Source organism: Penicillium verrucosum (assembly GCF_028828655.1).
Source record: "Penicillium verrucosum strain IBT 35672 chromosome Unknown utg000001l_segment0_segment0, whole genome shotgun sequence".
NCBI classification, from domain to species: Eukaryota; Fungi; Ascomycota; class Eurotiomycetes; order Eurotiales; family Aspergillaceae; genus Penicillium; species Penicillium verrucosum.
In genome coordinates, this window is record NW_026643210.1 from 8,835,923 (window position 1) to 8,851,743 (window position 15,821).

The 15,821-nt window shown below is 50.0% G+C and overlaps 4 protein-coding genes across 4 annotated transcripts; 3 read left to right on the forward strand and 1 right to left on the reverse strand.

Annotated features, from left to right (window-relative positions):
• Positions 1–217: 217 nt before the first annotated feature.
• N7516_003169 (CORVET complex membrane-binding subunit VPS8) lies at positions 218–5,199 on the forward strand (the record flags this gene model as incomplete). The annotated part of the gene is made up of 3 exons (XM_057215889.1): positions 218–709; positions 761–1,193; positions 1,247–5,199. The coding sequence occupies 3 exons, from the start codon at positions 218–220 to the stop codon at positions 5,197–5,199; spliced, it is 4,878 nt and encodes a 1,625-aa protein (XP_057077772.1).
• A 1,690-nt stretch (positions 5,200–6,889) lies between these two features.
• N7516_003170 (glycoside hydrolase family 16 protein) lies at positions 6,890–8,141 on the forward strand (the record flags this gene model as incomplete). The annotated part of the gene is made up of 4 exons (XM_057215890.1): positions 6,890–7,015; positions 7,078–7,310; positions 7,399–7,453; positions 7,530–8,141. 4 exons carry the CDS (start codon positions 6,890–6,892, stop codon positions 8,139–8,141), a joined length of 1,026 nt encoding a protein of 341 aa, XP_057077773.1.
• A 1,461-nt stretch (positions 8,142–9,602) lies between these two features.
• N7516_003171 (uncharacterized protein) lies at positions 9,603–11,619 on the forward strand (the record flags this gene model as incomplete). The annotated part of the gene is made up of 7 exons (XM_057215891.1): positions 9,603–9,727; positions 9,783–9,858; positions 9,912–9,973; positions 10,022–10,239; positions 10,307–10,917; positions 10,973–11,146; positions 11,212–11,619. 7 exons carry the CDS (start codon positions 9,603–9,605, stop codon positions 11,617–11,619), a joined length of 1,674 nt encoding a protein of 557 aa, XP_057077774.1.
• A 102-nt stretch (positions 11,620–11,721) lies between these two features.
• N7516_003172 (putative capsular associated protein) lies at positions 11,722–15,065 on the reverse strand (the record flags this gene model as incomplete). Its single annotated transcript, XM_057215892.1, has 7 exons — positions 11,722–13,294; positions 13,347–13,771; positions 13,824–13,973; positions 14,028–14,441; positions 14,507–14,826; positions 14,891–14,949; positions 15,022–15,065. 7 exons carry the CDS (start codon positions 15,063–15,065, stop codon positions 11,722–11,724), a joined length of 2,985 nt encoding a protein of 994 aa, XP_057077775.1.
• Positions 15,066–15,821: the final 756 nt, after the last annotated feature.

The following is a 15,821-nucleotide window of genomic DNA, read 5'->3' on the forward strand; positions in this document are numbered from 1 at the left end:
GTACTGTTCATCAACATGAGATAAGTACATCTGTGCTGTAGACTTAACATTTAAATCAAGTAGTCCATATATAACTAAATATTTTTCTAAGTATTTTCTTCCGTATAGTTGTGAAGTGTGAAAGCGTACCTGGCAGCCACTTGTGGCTGGTGTTCGGCCCCTAGAACGGCCCCGACCCAGGCAACGGAGCTCTGAACTCTCATTCTCCACTGTGTTCATGCCCCCTCAAGTTCGACATTCCACGTCTCCATTCTATATTGCACTACCTCCTAATTCTCTTCCTGTTCTCCGAAAGAACTTCCTGCTCAATTCGGAAATCGTCCTCTCTCAGCACGCCATCGCAGATTCGGCCTCGTCTGCAAACTACATCACCGGAAGCAATGGTCACTCGGAGATCTCGCTCATGAGCTCGATGGCTGAGGGCAGTGAGGGTTGGTCGCGCGAAGACGAGCTTGACCTAGGCTCGGAAGACGATCATCCCCAACAACCCGACCATGGCACCCTCGATCAAACATTACCTTCCCCGCAGGAAGCAGCGGAAGAGCAATTGGACACGATAGACGATGCGGAGGACCATGATTCCGAGAAGACAGCGGAACAGAAGGACTTCGACTTTCCAGAAACCCCCCCGCCGCGACACGCGGACTGGAACGCGACAGAGAGCGTGGATGGAACAGGCTCAAACCCCGACGATTCCCCATCGCTACATGTTAGTGATACAATTGGCGCATAACCTGGATAGCTAGCTGATTGATGACAGGGCTCCATTCCGTCTTCCCTGAGCAGCAGTGCTCTTGCGCTCCGCGGATCTCCGCGAGTCAGCCCGAGCCCGGCCCGTCGCCCCTTTGACCTTCGGTTCCAGTCCCGGTTATCTTCATCGCCGCAAAGTGTGTCTAGAGCCAGCTCGCCATTCCTAGCGCATCTTCACTCCCGGCAATCTTCAATAACCAGCCAGGTTTCCCCGACTCCAGAAACGGAACCCGAACCGCTTCAGGGACCTTGGGATGTGGTGCGATGGACAAAACTGCGGAAGATCACTGGGCAGGCGTTTTCGGAAATCGGGAAGCGCAATTTCGGACGGCCAACTTGCCTTGCAGTCTCCACGTCTATTGTGATAGGTACATCCAAGGGTATAATTCTCGTGTTCGACTATCAGCAAAGCCTGAAGACTATTATTGGAACGGGCACACCAGGTTTGTCAAAACAAGTCTACACCCTTCGGCCCATTGTACTGATAATCACTTAGCCGTTGAATGCGGTGCTGTTACATCACTAGCTCTTTCTGCAGACCATACTACCGTTGCAGGGGGCCATGACTCGGGTGATATATTTACCTGGGAGATTTCACGCTCAGCAAAGCCCTTCCTTCATATCCCGCCAATCCCGGCCAATCAAGTCGAGACTCGAATATCTGATGGCCATCTTTCGGGATCCGCGGTCATCCATATCGGTTTCCTTGGTACCAGACGAACTGCGCTGGTCTCGGCTGACGCACGGGGCATGTCTTTCTCCCACCTAGCAACAAGAGGAATGGGTGCAATGGGGCGAGCAGTCAAGACGACTCGAATCCTGGGTCGATATCCCCAGGCAACGGCAGAGATCAAACGGCGGAAGCCTAGCTCTGTCCTTGCTTTCTCTCCTCTGCCACTCGGCAATGTAGAGCAATCCACTGATTCTTTGGGCCTCGTTGCTATGCTGACGCCCTATCTTCTTGTTATTGTGTCTACCACACCAGTGGCACAAACCCAACACAAAGCACCGAGACCCAAAGAAGTTCCCGCTCACAGTGCCATGACCGGTGCCTTAGCATGGTTTCCAGCCATTCGACTAAAGGGCAAAGACACTCAAACTTCAAACACGAAGCTCGTATACTGCTGGTCAAACGTTTTGACCGTGCTCGAAGTCTCAGAGGCTGAGCCTGACGAACATACAGACAAAGATAAGCCTCCCAGCCTTGTCTTCAGAGCGCGCAGCAGATGGAGAGCAGATGAGGCTATTGTGGCTGTTCAGTGGCTCAGTCGTTCGGTGCTTGCAGTGTTCACAATAACGCAGCGGCTATTGATAATCGAGGATTATTCCATGCATGTGACCGACTCGGTCGATCTCGCCAACAGGCACATATATCACACCGATCTGTTCTCCTCACAGCTTCATTCACTAGTTGAACAGCTTGACGAAGAGGATGAGTCGATGCACGGAGTAGTAGCAGATGCATTCCATATGAGTTTTCGTTCTTATAAAGGGCGCTTGTTCTTGCTTGGTTATAACGAAGCCTTGGTAGGCAATCTCTCAAATTGGGCTGATCGCTTGCTGGCCCTTATGGAGGCGGGCGACTTCATTGGAGCCATTCGGCTAGCAACCTCTTACTATACGGGAGAGTCGGAAAAGCTGACGGTTGGGCTTCCGGAAGAGGATGCTTTGAGACAGCCCATTGTGCAAGAAAAGCTTCTGGAAATGATCTCTGCATGCCTCAAGTATGCTTTTGGTCGAAATTCCGAAGCAAGTAACGACCGACTTGAGAACCAGCAGCTGGAGGAGCTAGCAGAAGTTTCTATCGCGGCTTGTGTCTACATGGCCGATGAAGAGTTCCTTTGGGAGGAAGTCTTCAACTGGTACGAGGAGCAAGGTTCGGCGGGAATTTTCCTGGATGCCCTCGAGCCACGCATCGTTGATGGAACTTTGCGATCACTACCCCCGACCGCGGTCAAGACCTTGATTAGCCATTTCATTGGAACTCACTCCGCCGGTCGGTTGGAGGAGATCATCTGTCTTCTTGATACTACCACAATGGACATCGATCAAGTCACAACGCTGTGTAAGCAGCATAATCTTTACGACGCCTTTATATATGTATGGAACCGCTGTTTGATGGACTATGTGGGACCACTGGAAGAGCTACTAAGTCTCATGCCCTCCCAAACCGAGCCCTTGGTCAACGGTGACTACGTGCTTGAAATGAGAAGGCAGAACAACGCGATGAAAACCTTCCCCTATTTGTCTTTTATCTTGACAGGTCGCATCTATCCCACCGGAGAGGATATGGATGAGGCTGAAGCCACAAGGGCCAAGACAGACTTATACCAATTCCTCTTCTCAGGCCGTGGGTCCAGTACAGTACCTGGATATACCAATGGGTCAGACTCCTTCTCTCACCTTCGAGCCATGCTCAAGTTCGATGCTTCGAGCTTCATGAGCATGCTCAACGAGGCATTTGAGGACAGCTTCCTAAATGAGCCCGAGAGTGAGGATGTCTCCGTGTCGGGCATGTCGATTAATCGTCAGTACCTTGTCAGCATTTTGCTGCAAGTCATGACTGGTGATTTCTTCACGCCTTTTGACACCATTTACCTGGATATGTTTGTTGCTCGCAATCTCCCCAAGTATCCTCAGTATATTCTCCTTTCTGGCACAACCCTCCATCAGGTTTTGGTCCGTGTATGCCAATACCCCGAGCAGGAAATGGCAGACGATTGTGAATTGAGTGCAGAGTATCTGCTGTCCTTCTACCGCCCACCGGACATTCAGAGCATGATTCCTCTATTCAAAGAGGCACGCTTTTTCCGGATTCTCAAGTCGACCTACCGTTTAGAGAAGCAATATCCCCTGTTGGTGATGACTTACCTAGAGGATCCGAATGACCGCGAAGCTATCTTCACCTGTCTGCATGACTGCCTCCGTCCAGGCTCTGGGCTTGGCAAGAAACAGAGACGCGGTATAGTGGATGTAGTCGAGGAGCATGCGCGGGAGATAGCTGCAATTGACGTGACGCACGCTGCACAGACGATGCAAGACCTGGCCCCTGAAACACACTCTACGTTTTTGCGGGTTCTGGAAGATGATCCCCAGAAACAGTACCAGTACTTGCTGGTGTTGGTCGAGCCGCAGGCTCAAACTGCGGACACCCAATATTCGCCCAGTATTGAGAACTGGATGATCGAGCGTTATGTGCAGCTCTTGTGCAAATACAACCCCACTCATGTCGCGGACTTCGTCGACGGATTGCGAGTCGGTGACATCCACCTGGATGAACTGCTCCCGTTCATTGAGGAAAGTGGAGCCATCGATGCTGCCGTCATCCTCCTCGCCCGGCAGGGCCAAGTCCGGCAGGCCCTAGACCGTCTTGTCGCACACCTGAGCACCCTCGAATCTGGTCTGGTAGGCATCCTTCAGAGTGTGCGCGAGAGCCCCGACTCAGCGACTACCGCTGAGGCAATTGACGACCTGGTCGAGTCTCTGAACAAGTATACCAGTGTTGGAACGTGGCTCTGCCAGGGCCAAAGTAAGACAGTCAAGCAGTCGCGCACAGGCAGCTCCAATGCCAAGCGCAATGCACCACCCCTCGACCAGCCTCTAGCCTTCGATGAACTCCTCTGGCTCGACCATATCGAAGCTGTGGTCCGCATCGCAAGCAATGTCTTCGCCTTCATACAAGGAAACAATGCCCAAGTAACCCTCCCTGCTCAACCAACAACATCACTCGCCGGCGAAAGCGGCCGCCTTACAACCTCCTTCCGCACCCTTGTCCAGCAAGTCTTCACAGCTCTCCTAGCAAGCACAGTAAAAAGCAGCCCCACCACAACCGAAAGAACAGACATGTCCTTCCTACGCATCCTGCGCGCATTCCTCACCCGCGCCGCAACGTGGTCCCCCTCCCTCCTCGAGCTGCGCGCCGTGCTAGCCTCCATCTTCTCCGCCTACTCCTATGAGAAATCCCTCCTGACCCTCGCAAACGGCATGCTGGACCGTGACCTCTTCGTCCACGTCGACGAAGTATCCCGTCTACGCCAGCACGGCTGGCGGCCCCGCGGCCACGTGTGCGAGATCTGCCGCGGCCGCATCTGGGGCCCCAGCGTTGGTGACGCGCATTGGTCCGCTTGGGAAGCGCGATGCGCCGATACCTATGCCCGCCGCATCGCGAGACGCAATGAGGATAGCTATAACCCGTCCGAACGCGGGAAGGGCAAGGCTGCTGATGTTGGAGTTGGTCATCCGTCGCGTTTAGATGCGGGCAGTGCGCACGCGCCTGCTGACCATGACCATGACCTTGATCATGACCACGCTGAGGCTGGAGTTGGGCCTAGCAGTCCAAATCCAGTCACAGAGAGTGCCCCAGAACCCGTTGTCGTTTTCGCCTGTCGACACCTCTACCACCGACGCTGCGTGCTGAATGCCGTCAGCGCGGGGGGCCCGACCCGCTGAAACCGCGTTTCGGCGCGACCATTTGGCCGACTGGTCAGGGGCCGAGCTGTTCTGTCCAGTCTGTACATAATTTCTGTCAGCGGGGATGATTATCTCCTTTGTGTCTAGGGATATTATTTTGTTACTTTTTCTTTTCTATCTCTTTGCTTTTTCCTACTTTAGGTGCTGTTCGAGGGATATCCCAGATAAGACACACGATCGTCTTGCATATAGCCATTCTCCTTTTTTTTAAACTCTCAACTACTGTAATGTAGTATGATAATAAATCCAGGTCTATCCCTGCTATATTCCATCTTTATTAGTCTTTTCTGTCTTCCAAGGTCCTGTGGGAACAGGTGACGTGAATCGTGAAGTTCTCCGCTTCAGCTGCTCAGCTCATTCTCCAAGACGCATGCTTGGCACGACTCGTACTCCCAATGATGATCGCATGGGGATTCTTACTCCGGACTATCATTCGGTCTCCTTCCAGAGTTCGGATATGGCACAACTTTTTCTTTTTCTTCTGTGACTCTATGTCCAGGTGGCTTCTGGACTATGTGATCATGTTATTTCGTTCAAGGGGGTCTGATGTTCTTTGGTTTACGTACTGATCTACAATGGCTGGGAGTATGGGGGGTTGGAGTAACTCGTGAGATGACACTGTCATTTCGGTGTCTTCGATATCAGTTTTAGGTAGGATCATTTACAGAGGTACGGAGTACTTGGGATCAAGTACTGTCACGGGTATATCTGTAGGGTGGGTTACTTCTCGTCCAAGTACCTTAAGCGAAGGGTAGAGAGATCTGGTGATCGGAAGCCGCTTCCACTAAACTATGCCACACTCTTCATATTTCTACTTGATTGTTCACTTGATGAAGGATCGTCTGATAAACCCTACCAGGGACAAAGAAGAGAACAAAGTTCCAAAATAAAATGAAAATGTTCAAACGGCCGTTGACCTATCATCTTCGTTCATTTCCCTTGACTCTTCTACAAAACCTTTGATGTTGGTGATAAGCACTCTGATTGGTCTAAACCCGAAACATTTTAAGGTTAGTGTGGGCGCTTGAGATATCCATGGATCTGCTGTGGTTAAATGTGATTAAACTACATACTATATTCATACCATTTGATACCATTTGATACATAACAAATCATATCATTGTTGTCTATTCTACCGAAATACGAATATGAAGACATTCCAGACTAGACTGGTTCAATCAACAAAATCTCAATGATTCACTGGTGATTCAGGGCTCGGAGATGTCAGACTCTCTAATGATCCGCGATGTTTCAACCTGCCTCCCCCTTCTTTTACTGCATATCTACAATTGGATCGGTGTCTGGTGGATGTATCACGCTGTTCCATTCTTTTTCTTTTTCTTTTTCTTTTTTTTTAATTATATTATTTTCCCGTTTGTCCTTTTTTCGTATTATGGAGCGGAGACATCTCACAAGTATAAAATTGATCCTGCCTCCCCCATTTGTAAAGAATCGATCTCGTCTGCCCATTGTGCATATTTATTGTTTACCATTGTCCCTCCCTCCCTATTGTCTGTACTCATTCCTTACCTCACATTGTCTTCTGCCATTTTGGTCAGTATCTGGTATACTTAATCTCCTCCAGTCTTTGACAGACTCCCTCTCTCCGATCTCTCTTCCTTGCAACTATCCTGCAACTATCCTGCGAAGATTCAAGCGTCCAAGAATAATGCATGTTCTTTCGACCATCCTGCCCGCTCTGGGCTTGTTAGCCCATGTATCTTCCGCCGCTTACACCCTACGCGACGACTACGGTACCTCCGACTCGTTTTTTGACAGGTTCAACTTCTACACGGTATGTCCCTCGGTGTTGGTCCTATCTCTTTGTCCCATCTGTAATACTCATCCACTATATAGGACACCGATCCCACCAATGGCTTTGTGAACTACATCGACCGTAACACTGCCTCGCGCAACGGTCTCATCAACACGGGCAACGGCGTCTATATCGGCGTCGACCACACCAACACCGCCAACGCGCCTGGTCGTCAGAGCATCCGCCTGGAGAGTACCACCACCTACAAGCATGGACTTGTTATTCTCGATCTCGCCCACATGCCCAGCAGTACATGCGGCAGCTGGCCCGCCTTGTAAGAGCCCCAACCCCAACCCCAATTCCTCTTTCTTTTCGTTCACAAAAAAAAAGGAAAGAAAAAGAAAAAAAACTAACATCTACAGCTGGATGCTCGGCTCTAACTGGCCCAACAACGGCGAAATCGACATAATCGAAGGCGTGAATGAACAAACTCAAAACCAAATGGCCCTCCACACCAGCAACGGCTGTACAATCAACAACGCCGGCTTCACAGGAACCCTCCAGACCGCAAACTGCTACGTCCAAGCCCCCCGGCCAATCCGCAAACAGCGGCTGCACAATCCAAAGCGACAGCACCCAGTCCTACGGCACAGGATTCAACAACGCCGGCGGCGGGGTCTACGCAACCGAATGGACCGGCTCCGCCATCTCAATCTGGTTCTTCCCCTCCTACGCCGTGCCAGGCGATATCTCATCTGGAAATCCTAACCCGGCGGCCTGGGGTGCACCCACAGCCCGCTTTGCCGGTGGCTGCGATATCAACTCGCATTTCAACGATATGCAGATCGTCTTCGATGTCACCTTCTGTGGAGACTGGGCGGGCTCGGTTTGGGGTTCGTCGGGTTGTGCCAGTCGTGCTGGTTCGTGTGTCGATTACGTGCAGAATAACCCGACCGCTTTCCAGGAGACTTACTGGCGGGTGCGGTCGCTTAAGGTTTATCAGGATTGGACTAGTTCTGTTACTGATGCTGATGCTGATGCTGATGCTGATGCTGGGGGGTCGAGGTCGATGTGGAGGTCGGGGCTGAGGGTGCGGAAGTGGAGGCGGGTGTTTCTTGGGATCCTATGGGGTTGTTTGAGCGCCCTGCGCAGAAGACTTCTATGAAGCATCGTCGACAGCATTATCGTCATGGACATGGGCGTGGACATGGTCATGCTTAGATGGTGATGGGATGGATTGTTTTCTGTGTTGAAAGCGATATGGGTTCAATCTGTCTTACATTTCGATTGTGATTTACCCTTTCTTTTTTTTTCGGTCTGCTTTTTGATTTCCATCTGTTTTTATGGTCTCTTTGTTCGTCTGGACTCCGCTAGCCTGTGCTAGTCCACGGCTGTGGAGGGATGAACGCGTTTGATACGCTCTTTATGGTTTATGATGACTTGAATACCCCTTCCATTTCGATGATGAAATTAAGAATGAAAATCAGTGATGATATGGTTATTGTTTTGTAGATCTCTCGTTCAGGATATAATATACCTATGTAGTACTGAGTAGATCTATCATTTGAGGTTCTACCGTACACCTTACGTGTAAGCCGATGCAACATACACCTCCCGAGGTCCATGTCCCTCCTTCCTTTTCTCAGTAGCAATATTTATTCCTCGCGCAACACTCTTATGCGTCTTCGGAACTTGAACAATGTCAGTCTAAACAACGTGGCTCCAAGGCTTTGTGCTTCAGGCTTCATCTGGCCCACGATGTGATAGAGACCTAGTCCCTCACCAAGTCTTGGACACAGGAAGCTAAATTCAACGAGCTTACGAGCGTATTATCCGCAGAAGCTTGCGGCAATTTGGAAGTTTTCATGCACCCCCAACTCGAGTAAGCCGGAAACGAATTGTTAAAGCTCTGATTATGGGGGACATCTACAACCACCTGTCTGAAAGCTCGGTCTCTACTCGTATGAGATTATGTCTTTCTCTATGGGATGAGCTCCAGATCCCGGTTACAATCTCCAGCATCAGGAAGCCTTTACCGGTTGAGGAACAGATTTACTAACCTTGCGCATCGCTCCTCTTGTCCGCGAATTCATCATCATCGACTTAGCACACGGAATGATCGATATGCCGCATTTGGAGAGCCTTAACCGCCAACGGCCAGGGGAAGGTGATCCCCATGTGTTCTCTACTCAAGCATCCTGAGGTTCCAATCCTGCCCCCAGCTGACTACCCCCAGCAACTTGGGTGATATTATGTCTTCTTAGCCAGCACAGCCATTCTGCATATTTGGTACGTGTGTATTCACTTAAGGCCTGACGTAGGTTTCTGCGCTTAAGACATGTCTGACCCTATCAATCCGCTCGTACGGATTTACAAAGAGCTTTATGATGATTATTGGTCCTAAAATTCTTCTTATAACAGCTTCCCAAACGCATCCCCTCCATCAGTCTTATCATTGTGGTGGGGGTGAGCGGTGGTACCCCGCCTCGCTGCGTCAAGCGTCAAGCGTCGCAGGCTCAGGAGACGCTAGCAAACGTACGTGGCACCAGGATAGAAGGAATTATCAGTTGAATATGTCATCTCATCTCCCCTGGATTGGACGACTCCATTCCCATGTCCCAGTGCCATGAGCTTGCCATCCTGGAGCCTGAATGGTTTAAAGAACTCTCGGAGTCTACTCACGTTCACCGACTCCCCAAAGTATCCATCGCTATTGCAACAATGCCATGTTGTGGAGGCAAGCTGGAAAAGGTTAGTGGTGGCTTTCCTGTGCCGTGGTATTGGAAGTTATTGACAGATTCTGCAGTGGAAGCGACCATGCTGATGTTCATTTCGATCATGTCCTCAGCACTGATGCGGAGCTTTGCGATCATATCAAAAAGGTAAGAAGACTACTCCCCGAAAAATTCCCATGGCTCTTACAAAACATTGATAGCCGCCTATGCCGGCGGCTCCAACCAACTCCAACAGCCCCCGGAGCTGGAGTTTCCATCTAATGTGAGTGCAATGCAGAGATAATTCCGGACTCAGCTAAAACACGTGCAGAATATCGCTACGGGAGGATTCATACCTGGTTGATGACCGGCCATTTGATCTCTCATCATCCTTCGATCTCTGCGGCTTCTCCATGTCAAAATCCACTTTAAATGCCGTGCTCAGCAATTTGAACCTCGAATCAGAATTCATCGAGACCGTTGGGTCCCGAAGAGACAGCGCAAAGCTTTCATTCTCCCTGGAAGACGTCCTAGATGCCCGTTGTTTGAGTCCGTACTACCCTTGCCTTGCCTCCATGGAGATGCGTCTGACATACCCGCGCATGCTTTTCCACAGGGTACATTATGCGAACGGAACGAGCGCTGCCGTCGGACTTGATCCTCGCCGTGAATTCTACAGTTGATGATAATCATTCATTCACGACTGGATTTCTCCATGGCTGCACAGAAAAAGAAGCCCAATATATCATCAAATGGCTCAAGAAAGCGTCTCAGGCCTTGAAAGAACCCACCCTTATGGCCCTTCTTCTGTACGAGATCCAGTATGAGCGCCATACCAACATTACCCACGGATATTGGCGCAGATACGATAATCTCTTTCTCGAAATCCATCAAAAGGCCATATTGTTAACCGAACTCTCCCCTTCCACGGAGGACAAAACCAAGATCCGCGACCTCCCCGAGATAGCTGACTGGCTGAGCACCATCTTTGGGATGCATAGCAAGCATGGCCGCATGAATCGTCATTTCTGTACCTCCCAAGGCAACCTGCACTTGTTACAGCACCTTGTAGAACAGTTATCGCAGAGTCAAACGACTCCACCTTGCCCCGTGTTCCACACAGCATCCTCAATAACCCACAGACTACAGCAAATAAATGCTGGATATAAGGATCTGGAACAGCAGGCATTACTTCTCAAGGAAGGCACTAGCCTCTTTTTAACTACAGTGAGTTCCATCCCACTAGATTGTTGATTTCGGGATTGACAGAACAATTCTAAAGGTGTGGAGCTTAATCGCCCAAAGAGACAGCCAAATATCACAGAGAGCAAACATAATCAACCAGGAGATTGCCACTTCGAGTCGCGTGGTCGCCAAAGCAAGTGGAGACGATAGCTCGGCGATGAAAGCCCTCGCGGTCCTCACCATGGTATTCTTACCAGGTACTACACTAGCAGTAAGTTGCTCCGTATCAATTTCCCAGCTGTGCTTCATTCAGTAGGTATAACCGGTACTTCATAGACTGTTCTCGCCCTGCCCGTATTCGACTGGGACTCTCATCGTTTCTGGCCCACAACCCGATCGAGTATCTGGATCATCTGCGCTCTCGCAGCCATCTTGACGTTCCTGGTTCTCTACCTTTGGCGATATTGGTTCCTCGGTACGATTTGGGAGAAAGACGGGGCTGACGGCACCAACGTACCATATCGGCGGCTGGATCGACTCCTTCTACGGCGCCATGACAGGCAGAAAGTCGGGCTTCTGGAGAGCCAAAGCCAGGATCCCGACGAGGAAAAGGAGCCTAAACCGAATACGAGGGTTAAAATGTCGGCTCCGATTCTTATTGCCCGCTCCAAGAAGCCTGCGCCTAACGTCCCGTGCAACTCAGAGCCTGGAGTGGATCTCGGCCCTTCTGAAAACGAATTATAGAGTTAGCGGATATAATTGGCTGTGTATTTTTGCCCGATTTATCTGAGATATATACTTGAATCTATGTACCAATTGACATTCGTATTAGCATTAACATTAACCTCAACTCCCAAACCCAAGAACATCACGCTGATCATCCGTAAGCCGACCCCATTCTAAAAGCAACCGGAAGAAGTAAATCTCCATATCCTCCTTCCTCAACGCCGTACTCGCCCACTTCCTCCCTTCCTCTGCAATCCACTTCCCCTGCTGATCATGCGCCTTCATACGCATCTGCGGGGCATCAGGACCACTCTCCTCGGATGCAGCAGCAGGTACGCCTGCAAAGTACGCGAGGGTACTCCACAGCCCATGGAGACGGATATCAACAGGGACGAAATGCAACCACGAGGTAACGCGGGAGTCGAACCACTGGCGGAACAGACCTGTTCTGAGGGGCAGACTGCGGCTGTGTAGGAAAGGGAGGAATCGGCCGCTGAAACCTGCGCCGTCGAGGTCAAAGAGGAAGCGGTGCGACCAGTGTGCTTGGAAGTCTGCCCAGCCTGCGGTGGCGAATTCCGAGGCTTGTTCGTCGCAATCATCACAGCGGATGATTGGGTCGGCGATGTGGACGGCGGTTTGGAGACCGAGATCTGAGATTGGGGCGTTGCCGTCCATTATCTCGTAGCGGAAGGAGTTTTCATTAGAGTCTGTCGGGAGGAGGACGGAGACTTGGTTGTTGGTGTTGTTGTTTATCAGATGGGCGAAGCGCTGCCGTGGCATGCCTTTCCATTCGCCGAAGCGGCTGACGCCTTCGGAGGTACTACCGAGCCAGTAGAGGGAGTTCTCTTTGTGGGTGTATTCTGGATCTGGGTGTTCGTGGGTGGGTTGGTATTTTACCTTGTCGATGTAGTTCCATGGGCTTGGAAAGAGGATGTCGTTGAATCCGGCGAGAGCGCTTTGGCTGAATACCGGGATGAGTTCCTGTGACACCTTGAATGAGGCCGGGGAGATTAGGAGACCGTGGAGGAAGGCAAGGTCGGGTTGGTGGCAGATTTCGGAGGCGATGTTGGAATCTAGAGGGAATTGGCCCATGGAATGAGGAGCCACGCACGAGAGACAAGTCTCACGACGATTCCAGATTCGCTGAGAGCGCGCTTTCGATGAATATGGACAGACAGCGCTCACATAAGGGTCAAATACACCTCTCCACGCCCCGTCAGTGAATACGGTAATGTTGGTTTGATCGGCGGGTTCAATCGGGCCCCAACCATCCCCTCGGTCGGTCGACCAAGCCTGCACCATGCGCTCTTTAGGGATCATTTCTTGCATTTCAGTTTGTTGGTTCAAAGTTGATATTTTCTCCCATGGAACTGCAACACGTGGTTCATCATTCAGATTGAGTACCAAGTCCATATCCGGGAGATATTGGGTGAAATTCTTCATCATATCCACGGCACCCGCCACCATCCATGCATGGGTTGGCTTGATGCCTTCTTGCACCATTGCCGTGCCGTTGCGAATTATGATCCCACCGAGGTCATTGAAAGGGTTTGTGGCTAGTTCGTGAGTCATCGCGCGGATGTGCCCCGGAGCCAGGGCTCGGAATGGATGTAGGTCGTGGTATATCTGATCGAAATCATCGATGACGGCTGACGACCGGCTAGTGGCATATTGATACCATTTGTCAAAACCCCTAGACGAATGTTAGTTTAGTTATGCGACAAACATAGGTATTCGAAACATACGGTGGTGGATGCTGGTTATATCGCCTCCGGTACTCGGTAACAGCATCCCCAAGAGTCTTGCTCCTAGATGCCTGAGCGAGATAGTTGTCATGTTGAAATTGGCCGTCGTTGATGAGGAACTCAATCGGGTGTATATCAGCAAGACGATGCTTGCTCACTGCAAAAAATAGACTAACGCCACACATCACGGCGAACAATAGTTGTATGGCAACATTAGTGCGGTATAATTTCGGCTCTTCGTCATGAACCACCCGCGCAAGAAGGAATAGGATAGCACCCGTCAAAGACGCAGCAAACGGCAAAACAGCATGAGTTAGAGAGATAAATGGGAAGGGTGATTGTTCGGTAAGGACCGATAAAGTGGAGAAGTAGACGATCATGAAACCGCCTATAATTGACAATCCAAGGAGGTCGAAATGCGGTAACTGGAGGGTCAGTATGATAAAGAAATAAGTCTTGATAACTGAGGATGCTCACCATATGCCAGGCCGAAAAGACCAGTATTAGAACCAACACAGACTGGCTGAAAGCGCCGCGTGAGTACTCTAGATCCAACACGGATTGACCGGCGAGTTCAGGAGAGCTATCTGATACCAAGTAATATATAGTACTCCCCAACGAAAGACCCTAAAAAGACCATCAGAACAAATATTCCCAACACGATCGTAGTTGCCCACTTACCAAGAGACCAGCTCCAAGGAATGTCAAGGTTCGTTTTCTGCGCACATCATCAAATTGAGTGCCAACCCGACATATCTCCGTAATACCGATAAGTATAACAGAATCAGCTAACAGGTTGAACAGCTTGTATGATCGTAGACGGGATGCGCCATGTAACACAATAGGACAAATATAGGTCGACCGAGTTCCAGCCGAGAAAGATGAAGCCAAGAGCGCACCAACCGACAAAAATGCGGCTGCGGTTAACCCTCTGAAGCGACTTTGCGTAAGATAATATAAGCACCGGCGGGAAACAGAGTAAACCACCTGTAGCGGCAGCTGTTCGAATCGTTGGGTAGGGACATATCTGTCCACTTGACGTGATCGCTGGTTGCGCCAGTAGTCATAGATTGAAATAACGAAAGGAATAGCGTACTGTCCATGAGACCATGTTAGTAATATGAAATATTAAGCAATAACCAAGACATTCGGCCACTTACAGCGTATCCAGCGGGCGCGCATTCAGTATTCTGAGTTATTTTGCGAAATGATTCGATCCGTAAGCCACACAGCCCCAATAAGAGACCGAGTTTCATCCACCATGACTTAAACCGTAGCCGAGGGCGAGTCTCGACATCGCCCAGTGAGAAAGATGACGTCGATGCACGGGAAGGAAGCTCAAATTGCTCTGCGAGAGGGATAGCTGGCCGTTTACTTGTCGGCGATAACGGTGTCGATCCCAATGAAACGAACCGACTCGATACCAAAAGAGTCAACCCCGTAAGGAAGCATACTAGGGCAGATGTACTGAGCGGGCGATCTATATCGGCGCAACAGTCAGATTAAGTTGCAGAACAATATTGAGATCCACGGCGACGACTCACCAAAAGCGAATGTGGTATTGTAGGAGGTAGTAAGGAATAGTGAACTTAATAGAAATGCCCTGCTCATAGAATGCGATCGTGAGTTAAGTTTTCAATAATGTGGGATAGTTAATAGCTTGCTAAGTACTCACCCCACACAGAGCTTGAGCCCAAGGTCAGAAGATAATTGGATCATATTGCACCAATTGTTCTATGATCGCTCTATAGCGTCCCAAGCCATCGCTCTAATTTCAACAATTTTTCAACAATGAATAGAATTGTTGAAAGAGTAATAAGACAGAAGAGAAAAAAGATCAACCTGTGGATCTTCAGGAGATTGACAGTGTTCGAAACATGGAAGAAAGCAGGACAGGGAGAGCCAAGAGGGCGGAGTGCTGATCCATTAGGGTTGCGTCAACGAGCGGGATATGAAGATATGATTTCATGGGCTTTTTTTTGCTGCACACATAACCACGGGCCCCGGGTCTTGGCTTGGATAGATGTATCTTGCCAATGTGGAATGGTGGAAAATCCCCAGCCACGCCCAAATCTGTTAGACCCTACGGGGTACTAGTTAGCAGATTTTGCCCTGGAGAGATTTTATATTGCAAAAGCTCATCAGCAAGAAATCCCGAGCCGATCAGTGGCCAGAATAAAGCCTTCAATTCCATGACCCACTTGAATCCTGAGCATGGTGCCGCTAGTGGATCCTTCCCATGCATACAACATACATATATGACCATGTTGCACTTCATACATCATGTCCAGGCTTGTAAGAACTCCGTAGGTTCATATGCAGCCGAGATCCAGTACACGCGTCATATCAACTACGACCCTGTTGTATCCTGTGGGCTCCATTCGGCTTCGTTCGGCTCCATTCGGCTACATGTCGTGAAATAAAGATGGTCCAAGGACCCACGGTTAGCGTCAAAAAGGGTAGACTCAATTAGAT